Here is a 15662-nt window from a genome sequence, read left to right on the forward strand (position 1 = left end):
GAATGCGCGGGTGTTTCTCCTTGCTGATTAGTTTCTTTCCTTTTTGTTCCACAGGAGCCTCGATCTCCTGAGGGGGCCTTATTAACAACTGAGTAAAGGAGTATTTGCGGTCGCCTTTGTATACGTCTAGTGACGTCAATTGCTATTTTCTAGTTTGTTCATAGTTAAGGGTGCCGCTTCCAGGTATTTGCAAAACAGCTATTGGCATTTTAATAACAACACGTGATGATGATTTAGGCGCGTTTAAATTACCTAGTAATAGTTGTATACGTCCTAAATACCGCGAGATAGATAAAATAAACTTTATTCTCCAGCGGATAAGGTGATCTATCTACCCCCTGACATGCATGCGACCTATGAACACATCAGGCGCAGAATCTTTGGTGCAACACCACAGTCGATCAGGTCCACTGAATCTAAACTTAGGCATCGCGACATCTGACACCTGCAACTAAAACGCAACAGACTTTTCTTGTTGCAGAAAACCACCGGTCCGTGCCTTTAAACGGCCAGCTAAAATGACTATTTATCATAAAACAAGTTAGCTAACTCAGAACACTCGTGGCCCACATACTTAGCCAAGTGTCACAGTGTACAGAGGATGATTGCATATTTTTCAAGAAGACTGCAACAATCGTGCAGGGCCTCCGGTCGGAAGCGCGTGGGCCCGGACCAAACTGATAGCGGTTAGAAACAGTTTTAAATAAAGAACAAAGTGGGGGGACTCGACCAAGAAAGCTTCGCTTATAAAACTACATTCTTTTCAGTAAGTCGCCTTATTTAAACATTGTATATCGGTGTTTTCACATCAAATAATAACAATAAGAAGAAGAAAAAGGACAAGAATTCAGATCTTTTATTTTTCTAGATGCCAGCGTTGCGCAAAGCTTCGCTCTGCCTTATGAGCCGCTGCCCCGCACGGTCGACGTCTTCGCACAGGATCTTCACAAAATCGGTGCGGCTTTCGGAATCTTCGAAGGCGTAACCCACAATGGCCTTGGTTATCAGCTTGGACAGGATCTCGGCAGCCTTTTCCCTCAACTTTTGCTTAACGTTGTTTGTAGCTTTGGTGATGCGGTTTGTGGCTTCATCGTATGCACCCTGCACGACTCCTTTCACTGTGTCAGTGGCATTTGATACAGCCACCTTGACTTTTTCCCACATGACACGGATAAAGTACTCTTCGTTCTGCAAAACGTCAAAATAACACTGCTTAAGAGTCCACGACAATACCGGTCCCACATGAAGCCTTATTGTTTAGTTTATAGAAAGTATGATGATTTGCAGCTGAATATCGAATAATTGTGACATGGTTGCGATTGCCATACTTTATTTGAAAAATATAATTGCTTTCAGCCACAAACACGTCACTAATTTGAAGTAAGCACTCGAAATAGCTGGGGCGTTCTTGCGTTTAAACGCACAGACAAGTAATAATAAAATAGAATTTATTGTACACATAAGCTGCAGCTAAAGAATTGCGCTACAAAGGATATTAAGGGCTTCTTTACCTAACGTGTGTTTTCTTTAAGCTAAGATGCTCGACATTTCAAGAGTAACTTCAAGAGTAAATATGGCCACGTTAGTCGAGAGCGCGTACTTTAACCCTTCAGTGATGGATTAGCCCCTATGGTACTGCATCCCCAAGCACCAGGTCGCGGAATCAAATCCTGGCCGTGCTGGTCGCATTTCCGTGGAGGCCAAATGCAAGTACGCCCGTGTGCCATGCATTTGTGGCTCGGCTAAGATCCCTTGCTGGTCAAAATTATTCCTGATTCCACCACTACGGTGTTCCCCATAATGAAATCGTGGTTTTCACACGCAAGAACACAGTGTTCATTCATTCTACGCGTACCGTTATACGTGTAGTACGACTGCTTGACTTATTTTGTATGGTTCCAATGCAAAAAAGTTTATTGCCATGTGGTAATTACAGTTTCCCTAATCGGCGCACTTTTATCCACGAGAAATTTGTCTAGCGTCCTTTCGTCAACTGGGGTTCCTCGCTGCTGCGCTCTCAGCGTCTCTTGCTTGCTCATTGCATAAGGGCGGCTTGAAGCGGTCGGTCAGCCTGTCCTGCTCGAGTTCTGAAACCTTCATAAGGCTGCAGTTCTTTAACGCAGCATACAGACATGCTACCACACTATTCGCTACAAGATGGACTAATGTCGTTGACTGAATGGCCAACGGAATCACAAATATTGCGGCTTTTTCTTCGAGTAGTATGCTTGTCATTACGTTGTAAAAGTGAATCTACGTTGCATATATGTTGTCAACATATTGCGCCATGGTTCGTTTTTTCTCATTAAAAGCTTGTCTAAGCTTTCTTGAAGGTTAAATGCAGCCTTGCGCAAACCCCTCTGCGCCATATTCTCTGGTCTGGAGCGCATGGTTCGCAGGCGACAAGCATTCAAATTTTCTTATGACAAAATGCTCTAAGTAGATCGTAGAAAATGTTTAGTGTCAATCTAATTAATTTTAGCATAAAGTTTGTAAACAGGGATAAGGTGCCTCAGAAAGGCTGGCCGGTTTTTTTTATTCTTTAGTGTCTCAGAAATGCTGGTCAATGTTTCAATAGGAGGACTTCTCTTCGTCAAAGGCGGCCTCGTCATCCTCGGCATGCTAGCTTTAAAGGTTTCGGGCAGTGACGTCACGCGCAGTTTTTGTCGGTGGCGGTTGGTTGTAAAGGCAGAAACATCAGAGGTAATGATTGCTGTCTCCTGACGTATGTGAGCGTCGTTCCCAAGAAGAAGGGACAAGAGCGGGAGAGTGGGAAGGCGGGGAGAAAAAAAGAAAGAATAGGAGAGAAAAAGAACGGGGGGGATACCGAGAGGAAAACAAAAGGAAGAACAAGAGAAAAAAAAGAAGAGAATGGGGGCATGGGAGGACGTTGGGGAAGCAAGAGGTTAGGGAGCATTCAGGGGTGTCGTTGGCGGCGTGTTTTTTGGCCAGCCTTGCTGAGGTACATTATCGCTGCTTACAAACTTTGCACTACAGTGTGCTATTCCGTCTGTCAGCCCCCTTCTGAGTTTTTAATTTTTTTGGTAGATGCGCGATATTATTGCCATGCTCTAACGTCACTGCAGAAAGATATGGCATTTTTCAGCAATTGGACGTTAGGTACTTGAGTGACAGACCATAAGGACATTCTAGAGCACGATGCAAGCGTAGCGTCCTAGCAAGCATGAGGCAATTGTCGATACAGAAATTTCGTGGGTTAGCGTCTGGTTTCGAGTTTGCTCGAATTACCCGTGTGCCGTAGAAGATGCAACGTTCAAGGAAAGTTTGGCGAGAGCTGATTTGTAAGTTATGCTTACTACGTAGATTTGATGTTATATCACTGACAACCCCCCCCCCCTCCTCGACCCTACTGCTTCATGTATTGGCTTCCGAACTTTAAAATATAATAAATAAAATGAACTCAATTCACCGCAACGACAGGCATTCATTACCGATACATCGGCTAACCTTAATCGATGCACACCCATTGCGCCTACATTGTACACCATACCGTCAAGTACACGTATACAAGTGTTGGTGGGCTAAAACGTTCTTAGAACCTCTGGTACGAAAACGTACAAAAATAGTGTGTAAAAGAGGCAATCTTCCACGGCAGTCTCAAACAACGGTTGTCCCGAGCTTATTTTTATCAAAAGACAGTTACTATCATTTCACTGAGAAAGTGGAGGTTCGCGACTAGATTTAAGTTTTTTTAAACGCGCACTCATCCCTATAACGTTGAAAATTCTCGGCAGAAAGGGACCTTAGTACTTCGCAAGAAGATAGTGTCAAGCGCGCTTGACGATTGAAAAACGCAATAAAGCATGACGACACCGTGAGGGAGAATCAGTGTGGCTTTACACTCTGATATTTTTCCAGTCAGCAACAGCTTAAACTATGTAGGCCAAAATGACCGTAATCAGCAGAGAATTTTAGAATTTGCTTTCAACTATAGGCATTGCTTTAGCCGAGGTGGCATTTTGCGACATAGTCTTAAGGTCTTGCGTGAGGTCCAAATGGGCGCACACTCGGCAATTCTATGTGATTGAACCAAGAGGTCGTGTGTGACTACGACGGGAGCGTATTTATGAAGCGCACCTGAAACGCACGCTTAGCGGTTGTTGACCTTACATTACTGGTTTTCTCAAACGTAGCCCCATCCCGGAAAAAAGATATGGACAGTAATCCGAGTGTGCCACGCTCTGAGAGGCCGCAGTCAAAGCTAGAGCAAGCAAATGCAATTGTAGGTATTGCATTGTAGGATAATGCACTACTATCCCCCTCCCCTACAAGTGATGTAACCAGAGATTCGCTTGCAATACCAATACTTTAAACATGCTTTAGGTGAATTTGTTTATTACCACTAGAGTAAACGAGCTTGAACTATTTAATTTTTCCCTTTAAACACGGCCTCAAGTTGCTAGGCATTTCTTGACCAGTGTTACCCATGCGTGGTTGTTACACTATTTACCGTGTTTCACAAATGAGCCCACATCTGCAGTACATCGACGATGTCAGTAGTTTAATTATTACCACTAGAGTAAACGAGCTTGAACTATTTAATTTTTCCCTTTAAACACGGCCTCAAGTTGCTAGGCATTTCTAGACCAGTGTTACCCATGCGTGGTTGTTACACTATTTACCGTGTTTCACAAATGAGCCCACATCTGCAGTACATCGACGATGTCAGTAGTTTAATGCCACAAGGACCAGGTCTGACGAATGACCCCGAAGGAAACTGAAGGAAATAAGATAGTTTTATAAATGTGCATTACGCTTAGATTTAGAGGTAGGAGTTGTTAGGTAGGTAGGAGATTAGGCACCGCAGACCCTCTATAAAAAACTCGGTTCTCTGCCGATTTATTGAATAAGTGACTGCGTTTCCCCGAGAAGGCCTTAATGCATATGATGTCTGCCTCATGACTGCGAGCGTTGGCATTTATAAGCTGTTTATTATTTCCGCTGACTAGCATAAGAACGAATAAGTTATTTCTGTCTGTCCTCCTTACCTGGGCGCCAAGTTCATCGTCTTCGGCCAATTCGCGCGCCAAAACCCGGAGGATTTCACCGAGCTGGTATGCTTCGTTGGCGATGGAGTTTGTCGTGACCTTCAATATGGTGTCAACGCTAGAGACTTGCTCAGTTAGCGTGGCCGCTGTAGCTGAAATGATAGAAAATCCAGGTTGGAGACTGAAACCTGAAACTGAAATGCTCAGATTGCTGTTCCTGTCCAAAATTCTCCTCAAAAGAAAAAAAAAATGTCTTTCTTTTTGATATTGCCCGGTACAAAATCAATTTGTTGACTGTATTATAAATATTGAGGGGAGATTACACAGTTTCCTCTTGATGAAATAAAAAAATACGAGTCCCGGCGTTTACGTAAGGATGCTCCAATACTCCCGGTCATACCGTGCGTCACTGCGTGTAGGTAACTGCAATGTTGTTTTGAAAGAAAAACTACCCCTTTTGTTTATTTTCTAGCAGTGAAATATATCGCTCCATTAAAGGGGCCCTGAAGCAATTTTGACGATTTTCCACAAAATAATTGACTGGTTAGAGTAGGTCCTTCTGATCATTCATTGACGCATCGAAGTGCTCCGCGTAATGCCCGTAATTTATTATATTGTTTTAAAAATGTACATCACTCCCGATCGCAGCACACCACGTGGCTGAAGTTTCAACGGCCCCTTACCATTTGACGTAACTTGCCCTAACAACACTAGTAGGAAGAGCTATCCCATTGGCCGCCTAGGACGCATCACCGATAATGTTTCCCACATTATGGTGAACAAATGTACCTAATAGTTGCAATGTTAGTTAATTTGTTTTTATAAAAAAGAAAGTAACAGAAAGAGAATTTTTCACTACATTTAGGGGAAGTTTTAGCTCTCGTGCTGCTATCTAAATACATGAAAAAGGAGAATTCGTTTCTCTCGGCCACCAGTGCACCAAATTCGACGAGGTTTAATTTGTTGCATTTAAAAGGAAACCTTAAAATCTATTGACTGCTGGTTTCGAATTTCTGATTTAGCTAGTCAATGTTTTATCAAAATTAGCGAAAATCAAAAAGTTTCAGAAAACGAAACTATCAAGTTTAAGCCTCTGTGACTCGGCAATGAAAAATTATATCACAATCCGTGAATTCCATCTAATGGTACATATAAAGTGGGCAAAATTGATATGTCACATATGAATCTCAAAAAATTTTAGTGACCTGGAAATACAGCTTTTGCAGAACCCTTGTACACGACGTGACGAATTCACGCATATTCAATTTGTCAACTCAAAATGATCTAATAGGTGCCATTTAAAGAATCACGATAGCTGTTCTTGATACAGAGCTGCTGATTTGTAAACTTCAAATTTTTGAAAATCTTTTCAACAAAATTCAGGCCATAAATAAATATTCCGCTTCCAACAGGCACTAAAATTGAACTTTCTCTCTCAAATGCAATAAATTTCATTAAAATCGGTCCAGGGGTGATCTTAGAGAAATATTTTTACGTTTTACATGTATTTGAATAGGCCGGGTCGGAGTTGGGCCCGAGCTAAAGCTTCCTCTTAAGCACATCCGGCACACAGCAAGTGTCTGCTTGTTCTACAACGTGCTTCGTGTTGATGAGAGCTTCGCGGTCAGTGACGGTCTCAGTCTTTTCGTGAGCACCATGATTCGCGTTTGTTGCGTTGTGGGCTGCAAACGTAGCGACGAACAGTATGTCATGCTGCGACATTGTGTCCCTCTGCAAGACAGCGGGTGGGTGGAGTGGGCCGTAGCTTTACGCGTGGCGGGAATTCGGGTAAACGCAAGCGCAAGCGGACTGGGCTTGGCCGTCTAACTGTGCAGTTTCACGTGATGAGCAGAGGCGTAAACGTGAATGGTCTGCACGGTGAAGCCACCTGGTGGCATAGAGCTAAACCAAGCACAGTAGCAGTAAGGAAGCGTATATTTCTTTCCTGCTAGTGTAAATTTTTTGAAAGAGCGTAATCGTGAACAAGTTGTTTTAATAAATGTTGAAAATGTTTTACACTTACTTAGCGCAATAATAGTTCTTTCTTTGGCGGATTAAGCTCTCCGTCTCCAGGTGGCTGCACCGTGCAGGCTTATCAGGCCGCTCAAGTACGTCGACTCTATGCGTCTACGCTAAAGCTCCTTCATCAGCTTGAGCTTATGCCTCCACCCATTCGTCGAAACGCCCAGCTCGCCCGTAGTCATGCTCGGCGCTGCGACAGAATGCGCACAACGCAAGCTGCTTCGATAGCTCTCGCTTGGAGTCGACTGCCAAGTGGCTGGCGGACAGGTTGCAGATGCTTCGCGCGCTCTTGCGCCTTTTCCTAGACAACTGGAAGTATATGACGCGACGTGCCATCATGACATAGAGCCATTGAAGACGGAGCTTAGCGCTGATCAACCGGCGAACAAGTTGAGAAGAAAGTGCATGGCTGTATAGGAGGGTAACTTTCGGTGTCTGTAGCTCTCTTACTATGAGACCCTTCAAACAAATTGTGGTGCGAATAATTATATTTTGCTTTATCTTACTGTATACAGAATTTATCTGAGCCGTTTCAGGGGAACCCTTTAACAGACAGAAAGCAGGACGCTCCCAAGAAAAGCTCGACGGAATAGAAAAGCCATAAATCAGGTGTGTTACCCTAACACAAGAATGCTGACATTTATAACCAAGTTGTTCGCTCCAAATATGCCGGTAACTACGTGTCTTTCCCAGTCATTCTTAACAGGCTGAGATAAATTCAAGGGAAAGCATTGATATTACAGTGAAAGCTCGTTAATTCGAACTTCAATAATTCGAATTTATGGATAATTCGAACTGTACGATTTGGTCCGGCCAAGCTCCACAGAAGTCTATGTATAAAAAAGTCCGTTAATTCGAACGCGAGAAGGTTCCCTCGAGGATAATTCGAACTACGCTCGCCTGGCACACGGCCAGAGAAACGCGCCTACTGCCTACACACAAGGCTGTATTGCCTCCTAAACGGAGAGAACGGCGAGAGAAGGCAAAATCGGAAAAAAATATAACCGACGCGGGGTCAGCCAGAAGGCAGCGGCGGCTGCCGCCTCCGTTCTACGTAACCTCCGAGACTTCTTGCCCGTTGCGAATCTCGGAGGCTTTGCAAATCTTGTACAGCTGCTAATGCTGTGCGGAGATGGCACGGCAAACGCAAAACACAGCGAATCAAGTACGTTTCAGCTGCGCTTGCAATCAAGAACCAACGAATCAGGGCCTTCGCCACCTTCACATGTTCGGCGTCTTTGTCTCGGCAGTCTTCATCGGTTGTGTACCTCTGTTTTTAGCTTAGGAGGTATCGGCCGTCGCGATTAATTGTGATAGTGTTAAGCCTCGGCTAACGTTCGTTTCGGTGGACATCGGTGGTGTGGCACAGTCGGACCCAGAGCTTCGACTTGAAGATGGCGAGTGCCCACAGCACACGCCATGCACTTTCTGACACGCCAAATTTCTGACATTCCCTACTGCTTCCAAATCGCAGTGTACTGTTGCTCTCCTTCACTTTCGTTAGTTCGAACTTTCGTTAATTCGAACTGAAGCGGCTTCCCCTTGCGGTTCGAATTAACGAGCTTTTACTGTACTTATTATCATTGTTGAACACTTGATGACATTCCACATACCTATGGAGACGACGAGGCCAAAAAAGTAAATCATGGCGAGCGTTCTCTTCATGATGTCTGCAAGAAAATTATTTTTTTTATGTGAGTGATGTGATCAAGTACTAAATAGGTTGCATAGAAATTTTTCACAAGTTTATTGTTTTCGGAATAAATGGATAAGTATTGCTTCAATAAAAATTTTCCACATGGAAATTCATAAGACGTACAAAAGGTTACCTCAATCGAAAACAAACAGAATGATGTGAACAGCATTTCATACGATAAACATGAATTTTTAATAATAGCTGATCACAGATGCATGTTTCAAGCTGCAAACAACTTCACGGAGATTAAATAACTGCGCCTGGTTATGTAAACGTGTATTCGTAATTTCACCTTTTTGCAGATGCTAAAATCAGAATGTTCTTATACAAAAACTTTAGCTCACACTTTATATATCGTGTTCGAATTGCTGATTTATAAGTATAATATAATTCTACTTTACACTCGGCATCCATATTTTTTTCCCTTAGGGCTGCAGCCTACTCGCGATTACTGTTTTATTTTTCAAAACATCAAATTTAGGTAAAGCATTAGCTGCAGGAATTATTGGTCTAGTATAAATTTTACTATAGACGACGAAATCACACCGGCTTTCCATTTAAAAGTCGGAATCTGATATGACCTAGATTTGTCGAGACAGACAGACAATGAACTTTAATGGCCTAGATTTGTCGAGAGGCTGCCTTGGAGAGCAACTCGCTTACTAATAAAACGGGATTTTTAACGGACTGGAGAATGGCGGTATTCTTTGATTTAATTGGTCTGACAGTTGCTGACTGTTCCAGTAGTTTTTCTAGCAAAGTGTAGTTATGAAGCAACACAGCTACAAAGATTTCACATGTTATTTCACAGTGTTATGCATATCGCCATGAGTGTTGGGCGTATGTGGGTGGCTAAGCAGGAAGATGGGACCAATGTGTTAAGAATTACAGCAGCAGTTACATAAACGAAATCAACCTCAGAGCAGCACCAGCTTCCGAAGCATTTCACACCAATTACATATTTGTTTCATCAGTCCGGTTTCTAAGTGAAATATACAAGGGTATTGTTCGCGCAGTGCACTTACCAATTCAAAAAGCCTTTAACGCTGTGTCGAGTTACCGGGAAGACTTGGTACTACGGAAAATGCGACTAGGTGTCCTAGTTTTATATGCTGCAGATACTGATAACTTCCGCTCTTAATCGTCGTGACCAGAGAGATATGAAGACTGCAGAAGAAAATAAAGGAAATAACTAGGACAAAATAAGTCAGTGCCCTTCTCCGGGAGAATTGGCACCTTATCATTCGCTGTGTATGTATGAGACGGATGTTGAGCGGGGGGGGGGGGAATTCCCCAGGCACGTGTTAAGGAGGTAAGTTGCTGATTTGCATCACGCTAACGACCCCCTTGATTCAAAATACTCGGTCACGATCCATTTTGCAACGTTCGAGAGCAATGCTTCATCTGATTGTGATCTCAAGCACAAGAGGCGCGTTCGTTGACCACTCCAGCTTGCTGAAAAAGAATCGTTCCAAATTTCTTAGGTGTAACAATGTTTTCTGGACTGGCAGCTTCTACTTGTCAAGCAAATTTGTGCCTTTAGATCTATCGCTGTATTTTCCGAACTCTTTAAAGTCATCTCGGAAATGTAAAACAAAGTACACTATCCATCTTAAGACAACCACGTTGTCGGCCCTGAGTATTGTTCAACTATAACCCAGCAAATATTGGTACTAAAGCATGCATTGTCGCGTAGCTGACTGACCGGTGAATTGCTAATACTCAATTTAAACAATACAAATTACGGATGGTGCATCACCGACGAATCCTTCTTGTGGGTTTGTGGGGCTGGCATAAAAAAATTATAGTCCGCGATTTCTCATGTTCTCGATATTTGACCATGTGAACCCCATTTCTTGCCCTACTGTGCCACTCATGCCTCAACAAGGTCACTTTGAGGGATGAACAGGTAAGTGTAATGGCTATATCTGGTAAATACTGGTACTTGCCGCCACTCAGATCACTCGGTTGTTGAAGGCTGATTAGTATATTGGAAACTCTCTTGCAGTGAAAAGTCTCGTTAAGCGTCAATGACGGCTCCCTATTGTGCATATTATTCAAGCAACATGGTTCCTCCTTACCCTTAGGGACCTTTTTAAAAATTAGATATTTCCTTAGGCAAGTATCTTTTTCATGCAGTGCATCGACACTATGAGAGCGCAAGAAACACTCAAATTTGGGACTTGAATTGTTGCTGCGTTTTATTCTAAAGCAATGAAGACGGCAACTGTTCCCCTGTTTATTTGAAAAGCTTGCCTCTACAACTGCCGCAACTAGTCCATGAATAGCAAGCAGTGCATAATGCACCTCCGACGCTTTGAGTTTTGACCGGGTGTCCTCCATAATGATGGTCCTGACATTGTAGCAGCCCTTTCAATTGAAAGTAGGGGCGGCATATTCTTCAGCCTCTACGTTCCCTTCTCTTTGTCAGTTGTCAAACTGCATTCGAAAACTACAGACTTCCAACGTCGAATCCTTAAACAGCAGGCCGCAAGTGACCATCTCCAAAAAACGTTCATGCCGACACATCTTTTTCCTTCTCCCTCTGTCCATGAGGTCGCACTGAAGTCTGCGCAATGTCCTCATTCTCTGGACGTCGCCCTGGTGCACAAGGACTCAGCCTATCCTGCTAAAGCTAGTTCAGGTGACGCAGCACTCTCTTCGTGGTGCGAGGTCATGCGATCATGATGCCTACGACTCCCATCTCGATCCCTTATGAAGCAGCACTCACATTGTTTATTTACATAAAATTGGCGGCACTAATCAATTCGGTCAGTCAGGTGTGTTTGTGGGTATTCGAAACAAGAAGATAGAAGGCGTGCCGAGCATGGGCACCGGTCGCTGGCGTTGCCTCGCTTGCTTTACGGTTCGGCTAAGCAACAGTATAGATCCGAGTTTGATTCTACCTTATGCAGTTGTTACGAGATATGCAGTTGTTTTGATAAATGTAATGCGCACTTTTACTCCCAAACATAGCTTTAAAAACTCTGACATAGTTGCAGGCTGTGTGATGAGCTCCATTGCATATATACGAGAATTCCCAGCAAGATGTGTTACCGCGAATGATTTTGACAAGCATGTTCGGTGTGAAACAAAATGTAACTTATCTTTGTGAAATGGCGTGTGTTAAAGCCGGGATGTTGCAACTAACTATGATAAACGAAGTTATTAAGCCTGCTTTACAGCGAAGCAGATAGCCTCTCGTCTCTCAGCATTTCTCGTGTCCGCGTCCGTGGGCAAAAATGTGGGCCACTTAAAGTGGTTGTGTAATACCGGGCCCACCCGCGGCGAATGTGGAGCAGGGCTCAAGCAGTCAGCAAAGAGAGAGAGAGAAAAAACATTTATTCGGACCATCGAGGTTGTTGCTCTTGAGGTCGAGTGGGTGGTGTCCTCATTCCAGGACTCCACTGGCCATGGCTGCTCGACGTACTTGCTGGACGAGAGCTTCTTCTCCCGCCAGGGTATCGCCGGTCAGCTGTACCTCCCACCACTGAAATGACGTGCTAGGAGTCTTTAAGTGTGGAGCTTTGCCCTCGCACCCCCACGAGATGGGAAAGCGTGTAGGGCATGTGTCTCCGCACCAGGGGCAGATGCCGTGATATGTATGTGGGAACATTTTACTGTATCTTTGTAGGTTTGGAAATGTGTTGGTCTGTATAAGTCGGAGAGCTACGGCATCTTCAGTGCTGAGCTTTTTGTGAGGCGGAGGATAAATCCTGCGGTTGAGTCGCTGGATCTCGAGTCGGTCGCAGTAATTGGATGGCAGGGGCATGAAGGTAAAGGGCAGAGAAGCGAAAGGCGCGCACATTCTTTGTAATCACACATACAGCGTGCAGAACTGCATTCGTTTCAACAAATACCAAGCACAAACAAATTTCGAGGTCGCTTCTCTTTAAGAGCCGAAGGTGATAGCGTTATCGAGCTCCGCTGATGCCGACACAGACAGCGGATATTTTGCGACATGGGGCCGAATAGAAAGAAAGGGTAGGCCAATCCCGGGGTCAGCGAAGGGTAGAGCAATGGCTCATACCCCCTTGAGGCAGAGGCTACAAGCGGTGATTCATTAATAGCTCATACCTCCATATGCATGGAAAAAAGGGTTTGTGTTTGAGTTTCCACGAAACCGAATTCTGTTTCCTCGTATATTCAACTTACTTTATCGTATATTGATATAACAGTCCGACGCTAACATGTCTGTAGGGTTTGTGTAAGTTGGAATTTACATATTTTCTGACGCATTTTACATTGCGAAATTCAATTAGTGCAGTAACGCCTCTGTGCCACGCGTAGGGTCAGCATGGTTTCGGTTTGGGATGTCTTTTTCTGGCGGAAAACGCCTTCGACACCCTATCGCGTTTAATGCTTGTTGGTATTATTATTATTGGTATTATTATTGTTGGTATTATTATTTTCAACAGAGCTCTCTTGCGAGATCATCATGTCTTTTATGATGGGACAGGGCGAATATTGGCATTTGATTGTGTACTATCTTCATTTAGGTTACGGATTTTGTGCATATATGGACCCGCGCAGGCCAGTAAGTCTAATGATTTTTGCCGTGAGCTGGACGTGTATTTCCTTGACGGTCGTCACGTGGTGCTCGTTGGGGATTTTAACTGCGTCTTAGACACGCGAGCAGATGTGCAGGGCCCGGGCTGGGGTCGCCCTGATTGGAACGCACGGGAGTTGCGTCGCCTCGTCCAGCATTTTTCGTTGCTAGATACATATCAACTTTTTCATGGTTCTTTCTTTGCCTGGACCTGGCGACGCGGTGCGTCGTCAAGCAGGTTAGACCGTGCCTATGTGCCAAACAGTTTAGCTCAGTATGTCACCCAGTCTGATGTGATAACGTTACCTTCATCCCCTGTTTATATTTCCGATCACAAACCAGTAATACTTGAAATTCGCTTCCCTGCTTCCTCATCAGTAAAACCCTGGCGTCTGGACATGCGCGTTCTACATGACGCACGCTCGCGCTCTTGCTTGTCACGAGTTTTGGGCACCTCTGTTTCTAGATCTGACCGAGAGTCATGGGATGCGCTTAAGGTGCAGTGGCGTCTACACTGTTCAGTTGAAGGACGTGCACTCAGACGACGTATGTCAGAGGAACTGGCGGATACTGCCACGAAGCTCCGCATCGCCCTTCGGGTCAATCAACTGACTCCGTTGATGCGGTCCTGGCAGCGTGAGCTACGGAGGCGCTTCCAACGCCTCATCGCGGCGTCGTCTTTGTCAGCTGCTGCTTGGCGATGCAGACGTAATCCGTGTGCACACCCCGAAGTTCTGCGCTTTTCAAGAAACTCGCTTTTTAGACAGCCGAATGCATTTGGTTCTGCGGCCCCAAGAGCACTTCCTGTTACACCACCTCCCACACGAGATTATTCGCTCTTTGTAACGCATTTTGAAAACATGGCGCGTACGACCATGCAAATAGATTCTGGCTCTCAAGGACTTCATACTTTGCTTAGTGGGCTGCCTCAGGTTCCACCTGAGGTAGCTAACCGTCTTTGTGCACGACCATCAGCCGAGGAAGTGAAGGCAGCATTATCTTCAATGAAGCGTGGCTCGGCCCCAGGGCCGGACGGGTTACCCGTGGAGTTTTATCAAACGTTCTGGGAAGATATTGGTGCCACTTTCGTATCGGTTATCAGCCAATGCTTTGAGAACTTTGATTTCCCGTTCAGTTTTCGGGACGGTCGTATTGTGCTGATACCTAAGCACGATCCGTCATCAGTTCGTCCAGAGGAATGGAGGCCAATCACGCTTCTCAACGTTGACTACAAAACCTTCACAGCTGTTCTCACCCGGCGCTTGAGAAGCCTGATGCCTTCCCTAATAGGACACCATCAGGCATGCTCAGTCCCTGGCAGAGAGATACACAGTCTTTCGTTCGTTACTCGTGACATAATGACATACACGCTGACCAGGTCGGCACGTGGTCTCTTAGTTTCACTGGATCAAGAAAAGGCATTCGATCGCCTTGAACATAACTACATTTTTAATGTACTGACCTCGTTCGGCTTCTCGTCAAATTTTGTTCAACTTATTAGGAATACCTATTCAAATATCCGAAGTACATTGTTCCTTGATGGTCGAGAAAGTGCACCGTTTCCCGTTACTCGTGGCGTTCCTCAAGGGTGCCCTCTATCCGCAGTACTTTTTGTGCTCAGTCTTGAACCATTTCTGCGCTCAATAGTGAGAGACCCTTACGTATGCGGTCTCCTACTGCCTGGTAGCGGTGTTGTAAAGGTGACAGCCTTCGCCGATGACATCACATTATATCTCAGGAATGAAGATAGCTTAACCCGTAGCCTTCGAATTTTCACTGAGTACGGAAATATTTCAGGTGCTGCGCTAAATGTTTCAAAATGTCGTTATTTGTTCATTGGTTCACCACAGACACGCCTAAGTCCCCTTTTCCGTCTTCAAAAGAGCAATTCTCTTCGCCTTTTAGGCCTTGACTACACCTCTAATGGCATATCAGACTCTGTGTGGCTCTCAATTCTTGAAGATGTAAGGCGAAATATTGAAGATGTTCAAGGTTATAATTTACCCCTATCAGAAAGAAGGTACTTAGCGCAGTCTGTATTTTGCGGCCGAGTGTGGTACGTTTGTCACGTCGTACAGCCACCATTACGGGTTTCTAGGTCCTTGCAGTCCCTTCTTGGTGCCTTCTTCTGGTCGGGCCGTACAGAACTAGTCTGTCGCGCGGCGCTTGGGCAACCACGCGCTCGCGGTGGGTTCGCCTTCCCATCCGTGTCTGTCCGCTGCCGGCTGCTTGCTCTGCGATTTCTGCTCCGTCTGTTACAGCATGATCAGTGTCCAGCGCGGGAACTCGCTTGCTGTTTCCTTGGCACGAAAATTCGCTACATGTTACCGGGCGTACACTTAAATCGCGGCCCACAAGTGTTAAACGCGCCTACATTTTACTGTAC

The 15662-nt window shown here is 44.8% G+C and overlaps 1 protein-coding gene across 1 annotated transcript in view; it reads right to left on the reverse strand.

Moving 5' to 3' along the window:
- Window positions 1-864: 864 nt before the first annotated feature.
- LOC135915348 (uncharacterized) overlaps window positions 865-15662 on the reverse strand; it is a 61515-nt gene continuing 46717 nt past the window's right edge. Inside the window, exons 3-5 of the mRNA XM_070531177.1 lie at window positions 8645-8701; window positions 5010-5161; window positions 865-1188 (exon numbers count right to left, since the gene is read on the reverse strand). Of these exons, the coding sequence (XP_070387278.1) occupies window positions 865-1188; window positions 5010-5161; window positions 8645-8701 (533 nt within the window). The remainder of the gene's footprint in view (window positions 1189-5009; window positions 5162-8644; window positions 8702-15662) is intronic.

Source organism: Dermacentor albipictus, chromosome 1 (genome assembly GCF_038994185.2).
Source record: "Dermacentor albipictus isolate Rhodes 1998 colony chromosome 1, USDA_Dalb.pri_finalv2, whole genome shotgun sequence".
NCBI lineage: Eukaryota > Metazoa > Arthropoda > Arachnida > Ixodida > Ixodidae > Dermacentor > Dermacentor albipictus.